General features: G+C 41.7%; 1 protein-coding gene across 9 annotated transcripts in view; it reads right to left on the bottom strand.

Moving 5' to 3' along the window:
* AFF3 (ALF transcription elongation factor 3) overlaps positions 1–16018 on the bottom strand; it is a 605847-nt gene that overhangs the window by 293267 nt on the left and 296562 nt on the right. For all 9 annotated transcript variants that reach the window (XM_089922650.1, XM_089922649.1, XM_089922648.1 and 6 more), the window contains one exon: positions 2675–2722. In XM_089922650.1, coding sequence (XP_089778776.1) covers positions 2675–2722 — 48 coding nt within the window. The remainder of the gene's footprint in view (positions 1–2674; positions 2723–16018) is intronic.

Genomic DNA, 16018 nt, shown 5'->3' with positions numbered 1-16018 from the left:
AGATACACAACAAATCCAACAGGCTGTAACTGAGAAGGCGCCCTGTGCTTGTGTTTGCAGGAGAGAGGCTCAGAATAAGAGGGGAAGACGATCCTGGGGCTGCCTGGTGTGAGAGGCAGGTGACAGCCAGAAAAACATTCCAGGCAAAACTGGGAACACAGACATGATCCTCTAGGAGCTCCTGAAGTTAGAGCACTACTAACACCTTAGACTGCCAGGTGAGGGGAGAAAAAGATGCTCACGTGACAGCACCAGCACCACCATCACTTCCCAGTCTATACCATCTCCTCTTTGGAACACTCCTCACAAGCTCTGGGAAGTGTGGAGCTCAGAGCTCAGCTGTCTTCCGATGACCCTGCGCGTACACATAAATCAATTCTCTCACTGGTCCAGGCTTTTCCTCTTGTTCCACGCCTGATTCAAGGCAGGCAGGGGCGGCACCCGTGGTGTGATGGATTCGGGGTCAGTACTGTGGGAAGGTAGGAGAGTGGGGCCGGGGTGCCAGGCTCTCATCAGCTTTCTTAAGAAAAAAATAAATAACGCTTTAAACTCTTGACTAACAGCATTCAGTTTTTTGGGGGTTTTTTGCGGTACGCAGGCCTCTCACTGTTGCGGCCTCTCCCGTTGCGGAGCACAGGCTCTGGACGCGCAGACTCAGCGGCCATGGCTCACGGGCCCAGCCGCTCCGCGGCACGTGGAAGAGATCTTCCCGGACCGGGGCACAAACCCGTGTCCCCTGCAGTGGCAGGAGGACTCTCAACCACTGCGCCACCAGAGAAGCCCCAGCATTCAGTTTTATTTGAAGTGAATTTTGCACTGTCTAAAGCAGGGGTCCCCATACCACAGGCCACAGACTGGCACTGCTCCGTGGCTATTAGGAACCGGGTCACACAGCAGGAGGTGAGCTGCGGGTGAGCAAACGAAGCTTGATCTGTATTTACAGCCGCTCCCCATCGCTCGCGTTACCGCCTGAGCTCTGCCTCCTGTCAGCATTACGGTGAGTTGTATAATTATTTCATTATATATTACTATGTAATAATAATAGAAATAAAGTGCACAATAAATGTAATGCGCTTGAATCATCCCAAAACCATCCCCCCACCCCCGTGGAAAAATGTCTTCCACAAAAGCAGTCCCTGGTGCCGAAAAGGTTGTGGACTGCTTCTCTAAAGTATATTGTTATGGTATGAGAAACACTCAAGCTCTTTATAAACTTCAAGCCCTGCTTAGAATATAGGACAGAAAGGTCAAACAACAGAGTTCTTCCATATCCTCAGAAAAGATAAGAAAGGATGAGAAGGGGTAGGATTTTTTAAACATAAACAGAGAAACCAAAGAGGGGATTGGTGTGTTGTGGTATTATCATTTTGCAGATATAAACACCATAACCAATCAAAGGAAGATGGCTTGAACACTGAATATTGGGACCCCAAACATGAAAGTATGTTAAAAGAGAAAAATAGGAAAAGTACATCTGCATTTTACACTATCTGTGTTTAACCTGAAACAAGGCCCCAAGATAGAGATAATTTAGATGTAAAATACAACACGTATTTTATTCAACATATAATTAAATGCCAGAAATGAAGCTACCACACTTTGACAACTGCTTTCTATATAAATCTCTCCCAGAAAAACAAAAATCATTATGAATTCATCAAATCAAACTTCAATGAGTTATTTTAATCAATTCGAGAGTGAAAAAGTTTATTTACGAAATAATGCTTTCCAGGAAGAAATAAAAATCCTACCGCTGAAAACAATTTGATGGTTAATGTAAAATTTTAAACCACATAACCATATTACTGTAATTCACTAGCCATTCAAGAAAAAGTGTGTAGGATGCCCAAAAGTTACAAACAGATTAAAATAAAGTTTTTCTTTTTCTTTATAGAGAATTGCCACACCATCTGGTCTGATCTGCCTTGGTGTTTTGCCCAGTGTAATATCAGCTTTCTGAGAGCTATGAATTATTAGGTTATTCCGATGACAAATATGACTGAAGACAAAATACAGGCTGAAGAGGACATCCTGATTATAAGTTTGAGTGCTCTGGAGAACACTAACGGGGCAGAACAGCCCAGCCTAAGTGCATCTGCGCGTGAAGCCAGTTCACAGAGGCTGTGCCCGCGAGATGAGGATGATGAGAAGGACAGGCTTACAGAGAGTAACAGGCAAAAATAATAACACGCACAACAATACAGAAATAAATTCTCAACACTGAGCATCACCTCTTTGTCAGAGTGCTTCTGATTCTAATTAAGTTTGGGAGAAAAATAACCAGGCAACCCCTGCCTGACTAGAAAGCACAGACTATTGAAAGATGCTTTTAAATAGTAGGGTGATAAATGGGGGCATCCAAATGTGAACACAATCATATTTTTCATCTCAACTCTGTTGTTCTGTCTTCCAGCTGACTGATTCCTTTAACACAGTGTCACCTCAGCCTGTGCAAAGGGACCAGATTAAGGTGTAGCTCCTAGGTTTCTAAAAGAAGCTTTAGAAGTTGTTTTGTAAAGTACTGTTATTTAGGCAACTTAGGTGATTACCCTCAGAAAGGGTAAAGATCAGACAACACATGAACAACGGGCTCACTTTGACACTGCAGCTGCACCTCCTTCTATTTGGAATCTATGTCAACCAGTTGGTAAGATTTGTAAAAGAATATCCTTACCCGAATTATTTCTTCAACACAGCTGTTGGTTTCTCCAGATCTACTCTCCTGCAAGCAAAGGGAAAAAACATTAAGCCAGATGGAACAGACTTATGGTTACAGAGAAGAAATGACCCATAAGCCTCCAAATTTAATAGAGTTTGGACAGGGGGCCTTGCCTAAAGTAGGACTTACAGATGAGCTCCCTTCCTTAATAGGACAACTCCAATCAAGGCTGTGACCATCCTCCCTTCCCCACTGCTGCACCGTGGACAGGGCGGCCGGGAGCATCGCACACGCCCCAGAGTTGCAGCGCTGGGCCCTCCAACCACGTCAACTCTAAGCAGGGAAGCCTCCTAGGAGTACAGCACATGACTGGCAGGTATGAGCTCCATTCACCTTGGGTTCCATCAAAGTGTGGAAGCAAATGTGGCCTACACCACAAAGATGGATCCAGTCCACCCACCAAATACATGCAATGGTCCTGCCGAATACAACTGAAACTCTTGGTAGTTCTACCATCCTCAGAGCCTAGATTTACTGGGTGATGGGCCAAGACCCAAAAGACCAAAAGGAGACACATTCTCCCAGCACTCTCAGGGTAGGCTGGGTGTCACACTCCAGAGCCACTGGTTCTGTAACCCACACTGCCCTGTGCTGGGGAGATGGTATAGGCTCCGAGGAACGGTGGCTTCAGGTCACAGCCAACTCTGGGGACCATTTTCAGTTTCAGAGATGCTGTGTGGTTACTGCTGGTAACGTACTCCCAGAGCACAGGAGGTAGTTTTGTGGGGGCGTGAAAGCAGCATTTGCTGGTACAAGTGCCTACTGTGGTCTCAGCAAAATACTTCCCTGGCCTTTTAATTCAATGACATTGACCACGACTCAGCATGACCTCCCAGCATGAGGCTTTCTTTGCCATGTCTTCCCCAAGCCCACTCTGCTTTCCTTCCCCCTCACGGTTCTCTCTCCCCCAGGAATGCTGGTCTGCACCTTCCTGGTTTTCCTGGTTCATTCCAAGTCCTCCTTCAGAGGCAGGTCAACCATGACTTCCTCAGAGCATCCCTAGCCCTGGAATACTCATCCACGCAGCATTTACTGTTTCTTCAGCACACTCACCACAACTGCAGTTCACAGATGGACTCTGGAATGATCTCTCCTCCCTCTAGGACAGACACTCCACCCACTCAGGGGCTCTGTGTCTTTCAGTGTGGATATCTGCCAGTGGGCGGCATAGGAAGGAATGAATGAATCTACCTCCTGCCCTTCCCAGGAGTGCGAGCGCTATCACCACCAGCTCCAGGACTTCTCAGTATTACAAAGGCGCTACCAGAAAGTGTACTTTCACACTCCCAGACCCCTGTGTGTGTCCCCCACCCGCTCTTCCTGATAGTAGAGCGTTCCATCAGAAATATTCCACCCTTCACACTGGGTAAGAGGCCAAGGTGAATGCAAGTGTGTGAGGCTTGAAAAGCTCCCACAAGTGATTGAGATTTTTCCCACCCAGAAATAGAAGGTTTGTCCAAGGCTCCCAACTGAGGCTCAGAGAGTTTACACGACTCGCCCCAGGCCACAGAACAGCAAGTCTGGACCAGGAAGCAGGATTCATCCTCAGTCACGTACATTTTCTCTTCCAGAAGCTTTCCCCAGTCCCAAAGGCTGCTTCAAATATATGCATCTCCTCGGCAAACCTGAGCTCATCTGTTTGTCAAATTACCAGAGTTTCTATGATGTTTATAGAGTCTGGAAATGGTAAAACACACATAACAGAATCTTTACTATTTTAACCATTTTAAAGTGTATAATTTCCTGGCCTTAAATACATTCACAATGTCACCACTATCTAGTTCAGGAACGTTTTCGTCACCCTGAATGGAGACCCCATGCCCCTTAAGCAGTAAGTCGCCATTCCTCCCTCTCCCCAGCTCCTGGTAACCACTAATCTACTTTCTGTTACTACGGATTTTTCTATTCTAAATATTTCATATAAATGAATCATATAACACATGGCCTTTTGTGCCTGGCTGGTTCCACTTAGGATAATGTTTTCAAGGTTCATCCATGTTGTAACCTATGTCTATTTTATTCCTTTTTGTGGCTGAGTAACATTCTATTGTATGGACAAGACCACGTTTTGTTTATCCAGTTGATGGACATTTTGGTTTTTCCACTTTGGCCGTTGTGATAGCACTTCTATAAACATCTGTACACAAGTTTTTGTTTGAATACCCACGTCTTTTGGGTATAGAACTACAAGTTGAATTGGTGGATCATATGGCAATTCTATGCTTAGCTTTTTGAGGAGCTGCCAAATTGTTTTCCATACTGGCTGTACCACTTTATATTCCTACTAGCAATGTATGAAGGTTCTACTTTCTCCACATCTTAACCAACACTTGTTATTTTCTGGTTTTGTTGTGTTTTGTATAATAGGCATCCTAATGGGTGTAAAATGGTATTGTGTTGAGACTTTAATCTGCGTCTTCCTAAGGACTAATGATGTTGAGCATCTTTTCATGTGCATTTTGGCCATTTGTGTATCTTCTCTGGAGAAATGTCTTTTGCCCACTTTTAAATTGGGTTTGTTAACTTTTTATTGTTTTAAGAGTTCTTTATATATCTTGGATACTAGGACCTTATCAGATACATGATTTGCACATATTTTTACCCATTCTTTGGAATGTATTCTCACCCTCTTGATAGTGTTCACGGACGCACAAAATTTTTAATTTGATGAAGTCCAACTTACCTATTTTTCTCTTTATTGCTTTGCTCTTGGTGTCGCGTCTAAGAGGTCATTGCCAAATCCAAGGTTATAAAGATGTACCCATGTGTTCTTTTAAGAGTTTTATAGTTTGGGTTTTTATATTTAGGACTTTAATCCAACAGTTTGAGAACTTTTAGGTGAAGTTTATTTCCTTATGGATTATTTGATGTTTTAGTTAAAACAGGAACATTATCTTTGTGTAAATTACTCCTTTCTAGTCTCATCATGAAAAAAAATCAATAATGAAATGTGCAAAGCACAACTACTGCTGCTAACAGTGCATGAACATAACATATATGTCTATCCTTATAAAACAAGAGAAGCAGTGTTAAATATCGTGATAAGATTAGAAGACCCAAAGCTTTTTGCTAATATTTCATTCCTCTTGCCTATATTCATCCCTTCTCCTGTTTTCCCAAAAGTTCCAGTTTGGCAACATACATCTAATACACCCCCAACTTCTGTTCCCAATGCCTTATCCCGGGACTGCTCTGGAAATTTCACCGTTCTGCTACTCCAATCAAATTAGATCAGAGAGCTCTTTTTGGAACCAGCCCAAACCCTGTTTCCTTTCCAGGGCAGCCAGAGGCAACCATCACAAAGGCTATGTGGTGAAGCCTCAGCCAGGCCAGGGCTCAATGGTCCTTTGAACTGACCTCCTTCAGAGCTCAGGTGGGAATCAGTGGTCGAATTGGAAAACGAATCTTCAAACCCACAACCATTTCTCTTACCCTACTTCCAAATCCCAACCCTTTCCTACCATGTAATATACTGGGAGAGCAAATGCTAAATTCTCAATGTACTTTTTATTTTCCACCTTAAAACAACCAATCAAGGAAAACTTGACTTCATGCTCTCCTGGTGGACTCACCCAGGTACACAACTTACTACAAAGACTCTTGATATGTTTCGTTCCTTGAAACTAAGCTTCCCCTGAATACCACACTATAATTTCATTTGAAATGATTTATATCAATGACAGGTGGCCCTTAGTATCTCTCCCCATAATCCTATAAATTTCCACTACCCTACTCTGAAGAGGGAACACACTGAGAGAGGAACAGGATATAAAAGCCCTGCTAAATATTTCCCTCATCAATGTAGATGAAATATGCAGAATTGTTACACTGGGTCATCTCGATGGCAACTCCAAATGTGAACTTTGATGGTCTGGCCAGACATCAGGTCATTCCCTCCTGGGAAGGTCCCTTGCCCAGCTGAGCAGGTGCAGAACTGAGGCCAGGACAAAAGACTTCCTACCAAAGTCTCAGGGAGTCCTGGCTTTAAATTACAGAGTGGAGGAGCTTTGGCAGAGGAAAATCTTGGCCCTTGTCTGGAACATTTCTGACTCCTGGGGCCACCTGGGGAAGGGTACCACATTGGGGTTGAATTTCCCAGGCCCCATTTAGATTGGAGTGGATCCATGAGGCATAATATTACAGAAAGGTTGAAATGGAAGAATCTTACAGCTCAGATGGAGAAGCTGTGGCCCAGTGAAGTGAAGATTCTTGCCCAAAATCAGTTTTGGCAACAAAGGACAGTCAGGGTAGAACCCACACACATTTCTTCAACACCACTGCAGTCAGTTTTCTACTATCTAATGCTATTTCTCCAAGCTCAACCTTTAGAGCTGGCTCTACTTGAGGTCACTCTCGTGCTTAAAGTATGGAAATAGAAGAATCTGGATAGTGTTTGGATAAATTTCCTCCTTCATTCCCATGCTGCAAATTATCCAATGCTTAGTCACTGTGGATCGTACTCATTAACCTCAAACATCACACGCATAGACCAAAAGGGTTAAGGCAGGAGAGGAAATGGAGAGAAAGGGTTAATACTAACCATCTCTTCTGTGATGCTGACAAATTAAAGACAAGGATTTGTGTCCTCAGAAACTGGAGGGCAGAATTCTATCTCTTCTTTTCCGAATCCACAAAGGTGGGGTGAGGGGGAGATGGGTAGGTAGGGTTGGGATGGGCAGGGTGTGAGGGTCGGGGAGACTGCAGGGCCTTTCACCTTCTTTCTTTCTCAAAATCCTTCTCAAATCTGGTTTCAGCTGCAGTTGTGCACTTTGATTATATTTACATTTTTAAAACTTTCAGTGTTTATGAACAAGATTAAAACATGCATGTAATTTACATCTCCAAATTTGTGTTTATATTTTTCCACAATAAAGTCATTGCTTTCCTTGGAAAGGTACCCACTGAGGAGGGCTGTGCAACACCAATTTTAATTACTCCGCATTTTGTGAGGGTTCGTAGCTGTTGCTTCACGCTGGGTTGCTGAGCTGTTGCTCTGTATTTACTCCGACTTTGATGAACCCACCCCCTTTTCCTATCATTACATTTTGAAATCTGTCATAACAGCCTCACCTCATTGAACCTCCAACTAAACTTCAATTAAAAGCGAGCAACCCCAGCTGATTCTCCTTCTCTACAAGCCTTGTCGATCACGTTCCTTTTTCCATGGAACTGCTTTCCTCAAATCTTACCACTTAAAAATACACACCACACACCCTGCCAGTGCAGGGTGAGGAACGGAGCTGTGGGTAAGTATAGCTCAAGAAATAGCCAGGAGCATCCTACCACTGAGAACCTAAGCCCCTAATTACCATGCCACGCACACAGCGCTGGAAGAAGCAAGCCAAGCTTAAGGAAAAAAGGCTCGATCCAATCAGTGGGAAATGTCATTTCACTATGGAGGAGATGAAGCTGCACATATCCTATTTTCAAAAATAGTTTAACTCTTCATCAGACACATTGAAGGCGGAAGCTTCATTCTAAAATAATACTGTTTTAAAGTCACAGTACCCTTGTCTGTCTGCAAGCACTCGAAAGGTTCCTCAAACATTTAGACATTGTTTATCACACGCACACTCTTGAATACTTCTACAGAAATATTTTTAAATAAGTCTTACTATTTTTGATATAGAGAAAAATTGAGGTACAAAGAAATCAGGTGTCCCATCAGTGCCACCAAAGCACTGGGCGAGGATCTAAGCTTGAATCCAGGGATTATCGCAAGTCTATGTGAAGCTCCATCCACTGACTGTGGCACCAGCCTCACCTGAGGCCAGGGTCACCTGAGGTCAGGAGAGTGTCAGCCAGTTCTCTCTTCAGCAAGTCTTATGCCCACCTAACTCTTCCCCCTTCTTTTCTTTTCTTTCTTTCTTCCATTTTTTTTTTTTTACAAGTGCTATTTTTTTTAGGAATGATCATGCCTGCATGGCTTTTTTGTTGTTGTTGTTGTTTTTTGCACCACAGTCACCGGCATGTGGGATCTTAGTTCCCCAACCAGGGATTGAACCAGTGCCCCCTGCATTGGAAGTGCAGAGTCTTAACCCTTGGACCGCCAGGGAAGTCCCCACTTCCCCTTTTGAGGCTACACTCTGCTCCTGATCGCCAGAGCTGGAGACTGGTCTCATCCCTCCTGGGTCCCCACTCCTGATCTCCCCAGTGTGCTCAGCCAATTGGTTCACCTGTTGCTCTGCTGCTCACATCCAGTTTTATCCCTCAGAATTACTGTCACCACCGCTTAGATGTTTATACACTGAGAAAAAAAAAAAAGAATGATAAAAAAGGAAAGGTGTATAAAAGTATATCATAGGGCTTCCCTGGTGGCGCAGTGGTTGAGAGTCCGCCTGCCAATGCAGGGGATGCAGGTTCGTGCCCCGGTCCAGGAGGATCCCACATGCCTCCGAGCAGCTGGGCCCGTAAGCCATGGCCGCTGAGCCTGCGCGTCTGGAGCCTGTGCTCCACAACGGGAGAGGCCACAATAGTGAGAGGCCCGTGTACCGCAAAAAAAAAAAAAAAAAGTATATCATAAGAATGCAAACATAATGACAGCAAATAGTGGTGATATTATTTTCAACTAAAGAACAGTTCATAGCAAAAAAAAAAAAAAGAATTGGAGAGTACAACACAGGATGAGGAAAAAATAGGGCATTAATAGAGCATCAAAATAAGGTATGCTAAGAAAAAGGAAAAAAATAGAATTATTATGGTTGGACATCTTTAGCCCAGCCCTATTTTTCCTAAGAGACAAAGGATACCAAAACAAGACCCCAAATATATAAGAGAGATAGAGAACTTGAAAATAAAATTAAATAAGGACAACCTGAAAGATATAATGAACTTAGACTATTATGAGGAAACCCCAAGTTTTCAAGCACACATGAAATAGTCACTGAAGTGGTTATATACTGAGCTACAAAAGAGCTTCAAAAAATTCCAAAAAGCAGTTGTTTTATAGCCCAGACTCTTTAGCTACAAGTTATCAAAACACTTAAGCTATGAATTAAAACAGGGTAGACATTAAAATCTCCTAGAACTCTTGGAATAAAATAAAATCATTATAAAAATCAACTATAAATAACTCTTCAGATTTACAGGAAAATAATATAAAAATACTGCAAAACAAAATTATGGGATGCTCCCAAAGATATTCTTAGAGGTAAATTCATAAACTAAAAACTTTCATTATTTTTTTTTTAAAAAACCAATGTGCTAAGCAATTGAAAATTTAAAATCAAAGAGGCATAGCAGAAAAAGAAAATAACAAAGAGAGAAAACCAATGAAATATTTATAAAGCAAAAAGTCAGAATTTATAAAGCCAAAATATAATTTCTTAGAAACAAAAATAAAACATATTACCCAAAACAATAATGGAAAGTCACTTAAAAATCTGTTCAATAGAAAGAAAGCTCGGGCTTCCCTGGTGGCGCAGTGGTTGAGAGTCTGCCTGCCGATGCAGGGGACATGGGTTCGTGCCCCAGTCCGGGAAGACCCCACATGCCTCCGAGCGGCTGGGCCCGTGAGCCATGGCCGCTGAGCCTGTGCGTCTGGAGCCTGTGCTCTGCAACGGGAGAGGCCACAGCAGTGAGAGGCCCGCGTATGGCAAAAAAAAAAAAGCTCAAATAAACATAAAATAATTTGATATATGAAGGGGATAAAACATATGAAAGCACTTATAATCATAAGAAAGTATTGAGGTTAACATTAATATAGAACATAATACTAATAAATGAAAAATTTTGATGAACTTGGCAACTTTCTGGAAAAAACTGACATAAGACATAAAGAAAAATGAAATTAGGCCTATAAATCTAAGAATGCAGGTTAAATTAAAAATTATCTTCAAATAAGGATTTAAGCCAAATAGTTTTACAGTGAAGTATTTCAAACTTTCAAGGAAGAACTAATTCCCACATATTTTCTCTTCCAGAGTAGAAGGTAATGGGAAGCTATATGATTTATTTTATTAAATTAATATAAAAACCTCACATAAGAGACTAAATCAATCTCCTTATGAAAATAAATGTAAAATCCTCAAAAGATTATTAGTAAATATGATTCAATAAAATGTTATAAGAATTAGTGGGAACTTAGTGGGATCTGTCCCAGGAATGCAAAAATCGTTTAATATTTAATATTAGGGCCTCTTTGAAGTATTGTATCACTAGGGAAATTACGTAAAACTGTGATCATCTCAGTGTTTTTTTGATCTCAGATTTTTTTGATCATATACCTAGAAAAATCCAAAAGACTCCACTGTTACTGTTATTAAAAAGGGAGATTTAAAAAGTGGTTGGCTATGAACAGTCAAAGCTCAATAGCTCTTCTGTGCAGCAGCAATAAACACTTTAAAAATACGAAAAAAATCCCACCCATAATATCAAGAAAAATAAATGAGGAATAACATTAACAAGACATGTTTAAGACCTATAAGAAAAATCTTCAGAATTCTAGTGAAAGATACCAAACAATGCCCGAAAGGGACAGAGCCAGGCTTCACAAATACCTTCCAACTCTAATATAGAATACAAAGTCAAATAAATGTATCAAGAGGAAAAAACTGCAAAGTATATTAAAAAAAATTGATGTGAATGTCACGTAACAGAAAACCAACCATTTTTAAAGTGTACAATTTAGTGGCATTTAGTACATTCACAGTGTTGTGAGTCATAATCACCTCTATCTAGTTCCAAAACACTTCCATCATCCCAAAGTAAAACACTGTACCCATTAAGCGGTTTCTCCCCACTCCCCTTCACATTAACTTTATAATTTTACTCTAGTAATAAATACCATACTGAAATGAAAAGAAAAAAATGAGAAAAATGTTAATGAGTATCATTTACTTATATTAGTAGATTTTACAGTGGATATGGTATTTCTCATTTATGACCACTTCCTAGCGGAGTACTGGTACAACATAGTAAGCGCCTGAAGATGTTTGTTGAATGAATAGTAAATGGCCAATATACTAAAAAAAAAATAAAAGACTATTTAAAAAAATTAAAGTCTTACACTTGAATACGGCTGGTCGAACAAATGTCTTTGCTTTATCAAAATAAATTACCAGAGTTATCTTAAAAACAAATTCTTAAAATATCAACATTTATTTACTCCACTGAAGTTAAGCACATACCCATTAACACAGAAACCATTAGAAAATCATTTCGCTTCCCTAATCTGCACATTGGTATTTGTAAATTAGGGAACAGGTATTAGCCTTCTATCAACAGGCAATATTGTTAAAGAGTTAGTAATCGATTTTTTGTCAGATTCCTAGCCATAGGACAAGATCATTTAATCATGTTATTATTTTTAGAATGAAAATTAGTGATCTCAATCAGAGCTTCTAGTTAAAAGTACACTTGGTTTTCAGAAAGTTAAGTGGTCTGTCAATGCACTGACCTTGTCAAACATCTATTGATGGCATAAAGAGATTAAAACCAGAGACAGTGTTTTTACATCCTGAGCACTAATTGATATTGAGTGCTTTTCCAGGGGGTCATGTCTCAATAGAGTACCCAGTGCTGTATACCAGGGCCACCTTCCACACTGTCCTGTCAAAGCTGGGTACAGAATCCACATAACAGGAACAACAAACATGCACATCCCACTTGTAGTCTGAAATTGACAAGAACACTTCAAGATTCCTGTGTTCTTTACTCTGTGTTCTCTCATCTGAAACTGCGGCCATTGCTTTTAACACAGGCTCAGGCAAGAGTGACAATGCTGAAGTTACTTAACCCTCACATGTCAGGCAGACTTCAGGGAGACTTCTAAAATGTACCATTTCCTTTTTAAAAATTTCCTGAATCTCATCCTGCAGCCCACCTACATATCGCTGACCCTTGAATAACAAGGGTTTGGACCACTTACATGTCCGTTTTTTCCAACAAATATAGTACCTGTATTTTCATTTTACAGACCTTTAAGTTAACTAAGTATGGGGGAAAGTTTGTGTTCAATTAGAGATCAGCGTATGTGAATCAAAAGAACTAGGATCTGAGTCTTGATTCTATCCAAACTGTTCCCTGCCCTTGGGTGAGTCATTTATCAATTCATTTGTTTTTGACGCAGAGATGGCAGTATGTGGAGTTTTGACTGTTCAAGGGTCAACCTAATCTAATAACACATAATATGTTATTTGTAGGTAGCAGAAGGCTTATTGATAGGGCATCCCTATAGTATATCCTTTTTTCCCCCTTAAATGATGGAGCGAAATGTACAAGAAAAACACATTTGATTATTATTTATAGTCAGAACATGGTTTTCTTTTCTAATCATGAAATTCTGAACACAAAAACTTGCAAGATGGAGAGAGTAATCCAATGGGCCTGAAGAAATTAACCAATTAAAGGTACTTAGGGCTGCTCTGATTTATGTCCCACAGTAAGACAGAAAATGAGTTCTCTTTTAGCCATGATTTGAAATGACTATTGGAAATGGCAAAAGTGGGGCTACATATTGGACAATATTCTATTTGGCACATTCTATTATTTTTATTTTGCTAAAAGAAAGAAAGCAGCAATTCACAAGTAACCCTTAATATGTTATGTCCTTCATGAGTCTTTCTCCCCATTATCATTTCACCTTTTCAAAAAGGTCTCATGTCGTCTGGCCCCCAGAATATAGTTCATTCTGTGTATGCCTGACATCAACTGTTTCTATGTATGCTCTAGTAGGAGATATGCTATAAATACATGCTGAATAAAGAAATCCAGCTGAAATCAGCTGGGGTGCAGGGCAGAAGGATCACCTGAGAGGTGGGAGCAGGTAGCATTGGAAAACATGAGAAATTGGTACGCATTTTGATTGGCTGGTGAGGTTTGTTGTTTTTTGTTTTTTTTTTTTTGCGGTACGCGGACCTCTCACCGCCGCGGCCTCTCCGGTAGCGGAGCACAGGCTCCGGACGCGCAGGCCCAGAGGCCATGGCTCACGGGCCCAGCTGCTCCGCGGCATGTGGGATCCTCCCGGACCGGGGCACGAACCCGCGTCCCCCGCATTGGCAGGCGGACCCCCAACCACTGCGCCACCAGGGAAGCCCGGCTGGTGAGTTTTTAATACTCGAAGTTTCATATTTTAAAATAAATCTATCTACAACGCCATACTTAAAGATTTTCTTCTTTTTTCCTTTTTTTAATTTGTGCACATTTACAGCATTCTCATTCTTGAGTCTGCTGGTGTAGCTTTACTGTTAGTCTTGGAAGACCTTTGCAGTCTATTGGGAGGAAAGCGGTCATAATGGATTCTATCTTCTACCTCCCATTGCCATAAAATGCTCAGTTGTTTCAAAACCTGTATGTGTGTCGTGGTGTAAGGCAGAGTGAGTCCATTGGCCTGTGGAACCAGGGTACTTGGGGCCGAACAGGGATATGAATCCACACATTTTCCCTTTCCTCTATCAGGGTAGGTCTCAGAAGGCCCCTGGGAGTGTTGGCTGACCCTTGGATTTCCATGTAAAACATCACCAGACAAAGCCATCCTCTGGTAACTTGCTGGGCCACCCAGGAAGAGAAGAGACATGTCAGCTCCTGTGTCCCTACTACAGAGGGGGCTGAGCTGCTTTCTATCCCTACTCCAAGGCCTCTGAGGGGCCCAATGAGAAGACAACCTCTCTATGTCTTCATTCCCTCACTAGATCACAAAACCGCTTGCCGTTATAAGCCAAAGGGAGAAAAACAAAATCTTTACAAAGCAAAAAGTTTAATAATAAACATCCCATTTTAACTATGCTGCAATTATTATGGCAAGATGCCATCTGCACAGAACGCAGGCATCCCCTCTTCAATGCCGCCTAGCACCATGTGTAAGACCTTCCAAGTACAAAGAAGAGTTGGAGGGCTTCCCTGGTGGCACAGTGGTTAAGAATCCACCTACCAATGCAAGGGACATGGGTTCAGGCCCTGGTCCGGGAAGATCCCACATGCCGCGGAGCAACTAAGCCCGTGTGACACAACTACTGAGCCTGCACTGTAGAGCCCACAAGCCACAGTTACTGAGTCCACGTGCCACAACTACTGAAGCCCGTGCTCCGCAACAAGAGAAGCCACCACAATGAGAAGCCCACACACTGCAATGAAGAGTAGCCCGAACTCGCCGCAACTAGAGAAAGCCCGCACGCAGCAACGAAGACCCAACACAGCCAAAAATAAATTAATTAATGAATTAAAAAAAAAAAGTAAAGGTTGGTGACCACTGGGGTAGATGGTGGGTTGAGAAATGGTACAACATGAGCGATGACAGAAGAAGGCATGACTCGACTTCTACCGTGCTTCTGACTTCACACCAAGAACCATCCTCAAAGTGAGGAGTAGACAGATTAAGAGGGTTTCACACCCTGGTTAGGTGGAAACACTAAGAGAATGCTAAAAGCATTTTATGTTACTTTACGTGGCAGCCCCAGAAAAAAAAAATGCACTAAGAGCACTGAAGGAAATTACATCAGGAAAAGGCTAAAGCTCTAGCTCTTCCTAAGGCAGGATCCCCGAACTACAGACTTAGGTTTGCCCAAGGTTCCAACAGTCACGCCAGAGGCTGTACGGTGCAGTATCCAGAGACATGGACTTTTGAAAATCCAGTTCTGCTTTTGTCATATGTGTCCCCCAGGAGAAGTTACCTAACTTCTGTAGACATCATCTTTCTCATCCATAAAACAGGCTAATGATAGTACCTAATAAATGTGAGGATGAAATGAGGCAACGTGTAAGAGGTGTTCAGGAGGGTGCCTTCCACGTGACAGCTGATCAGTAAATAGGCACAATGATTTTATTTTAGAGTTACATAGAGAATATTTTAGTACTTAGAAAAGAAAGCAATGATTACTAGGGTCCAGCATGAGTTCCCAAAGACCAAGATGATCAGATGATGTTCTGTCTCCAATTTCCTCTGGTCTTTTCTTTTTTTTTGGCCGCACTGCATGGCATGCAGGATCTTAGTTCCCTGATGAGGGATCAAACCCCCAGCCCCTGCCATGAAGTCTTAACCACTGGACCAACAGGGAAGTCCCTCCTCTAGTCTTAAACATAATGTATCTGGATTTCTGTAAGGTATCTGTCAAGGACTTATAAGATCTCCCAGTAGGTGATCTGGAAATGTATGAATTTGTTGTTAATATGGTTAGATGGATGGGTAGCTAACTCTGAATAGTTATATCTAAGGGTAAGTATTGTTCAATAAGTACTTATTGAGCTTACTATGTGCCCAGCACATTCTAGATGCTAGGGATTCACAACTGAATATAACAGACAAAAATTCCTGCCCTTGTGGAGTTTAGATTCTACTGAAAGGAGGCAGTTAAATGATAATCA

The sequence above is a fragment of the Delphinapterus leucas genome, chromosome 13 (genome assembly GCF_059928025.1).
Source record: "Delphinapterus leucas isolate spDelLeu-1000000601 "Yukka" chromosome 13, BTC_Dleu_Yukka2, whole genome shotgun sequence".
Taxonomy (NCBI): domain Eukaryota; kingdom Metazoa; phylum Chordata; class Mammalia; order Artiodactyla; family Monodontidae; genus Delphinapterus; species Delphinapterus leucas.
This window is presented reverse-complemented; position numbering and strand designations above follow the sequence as displayed.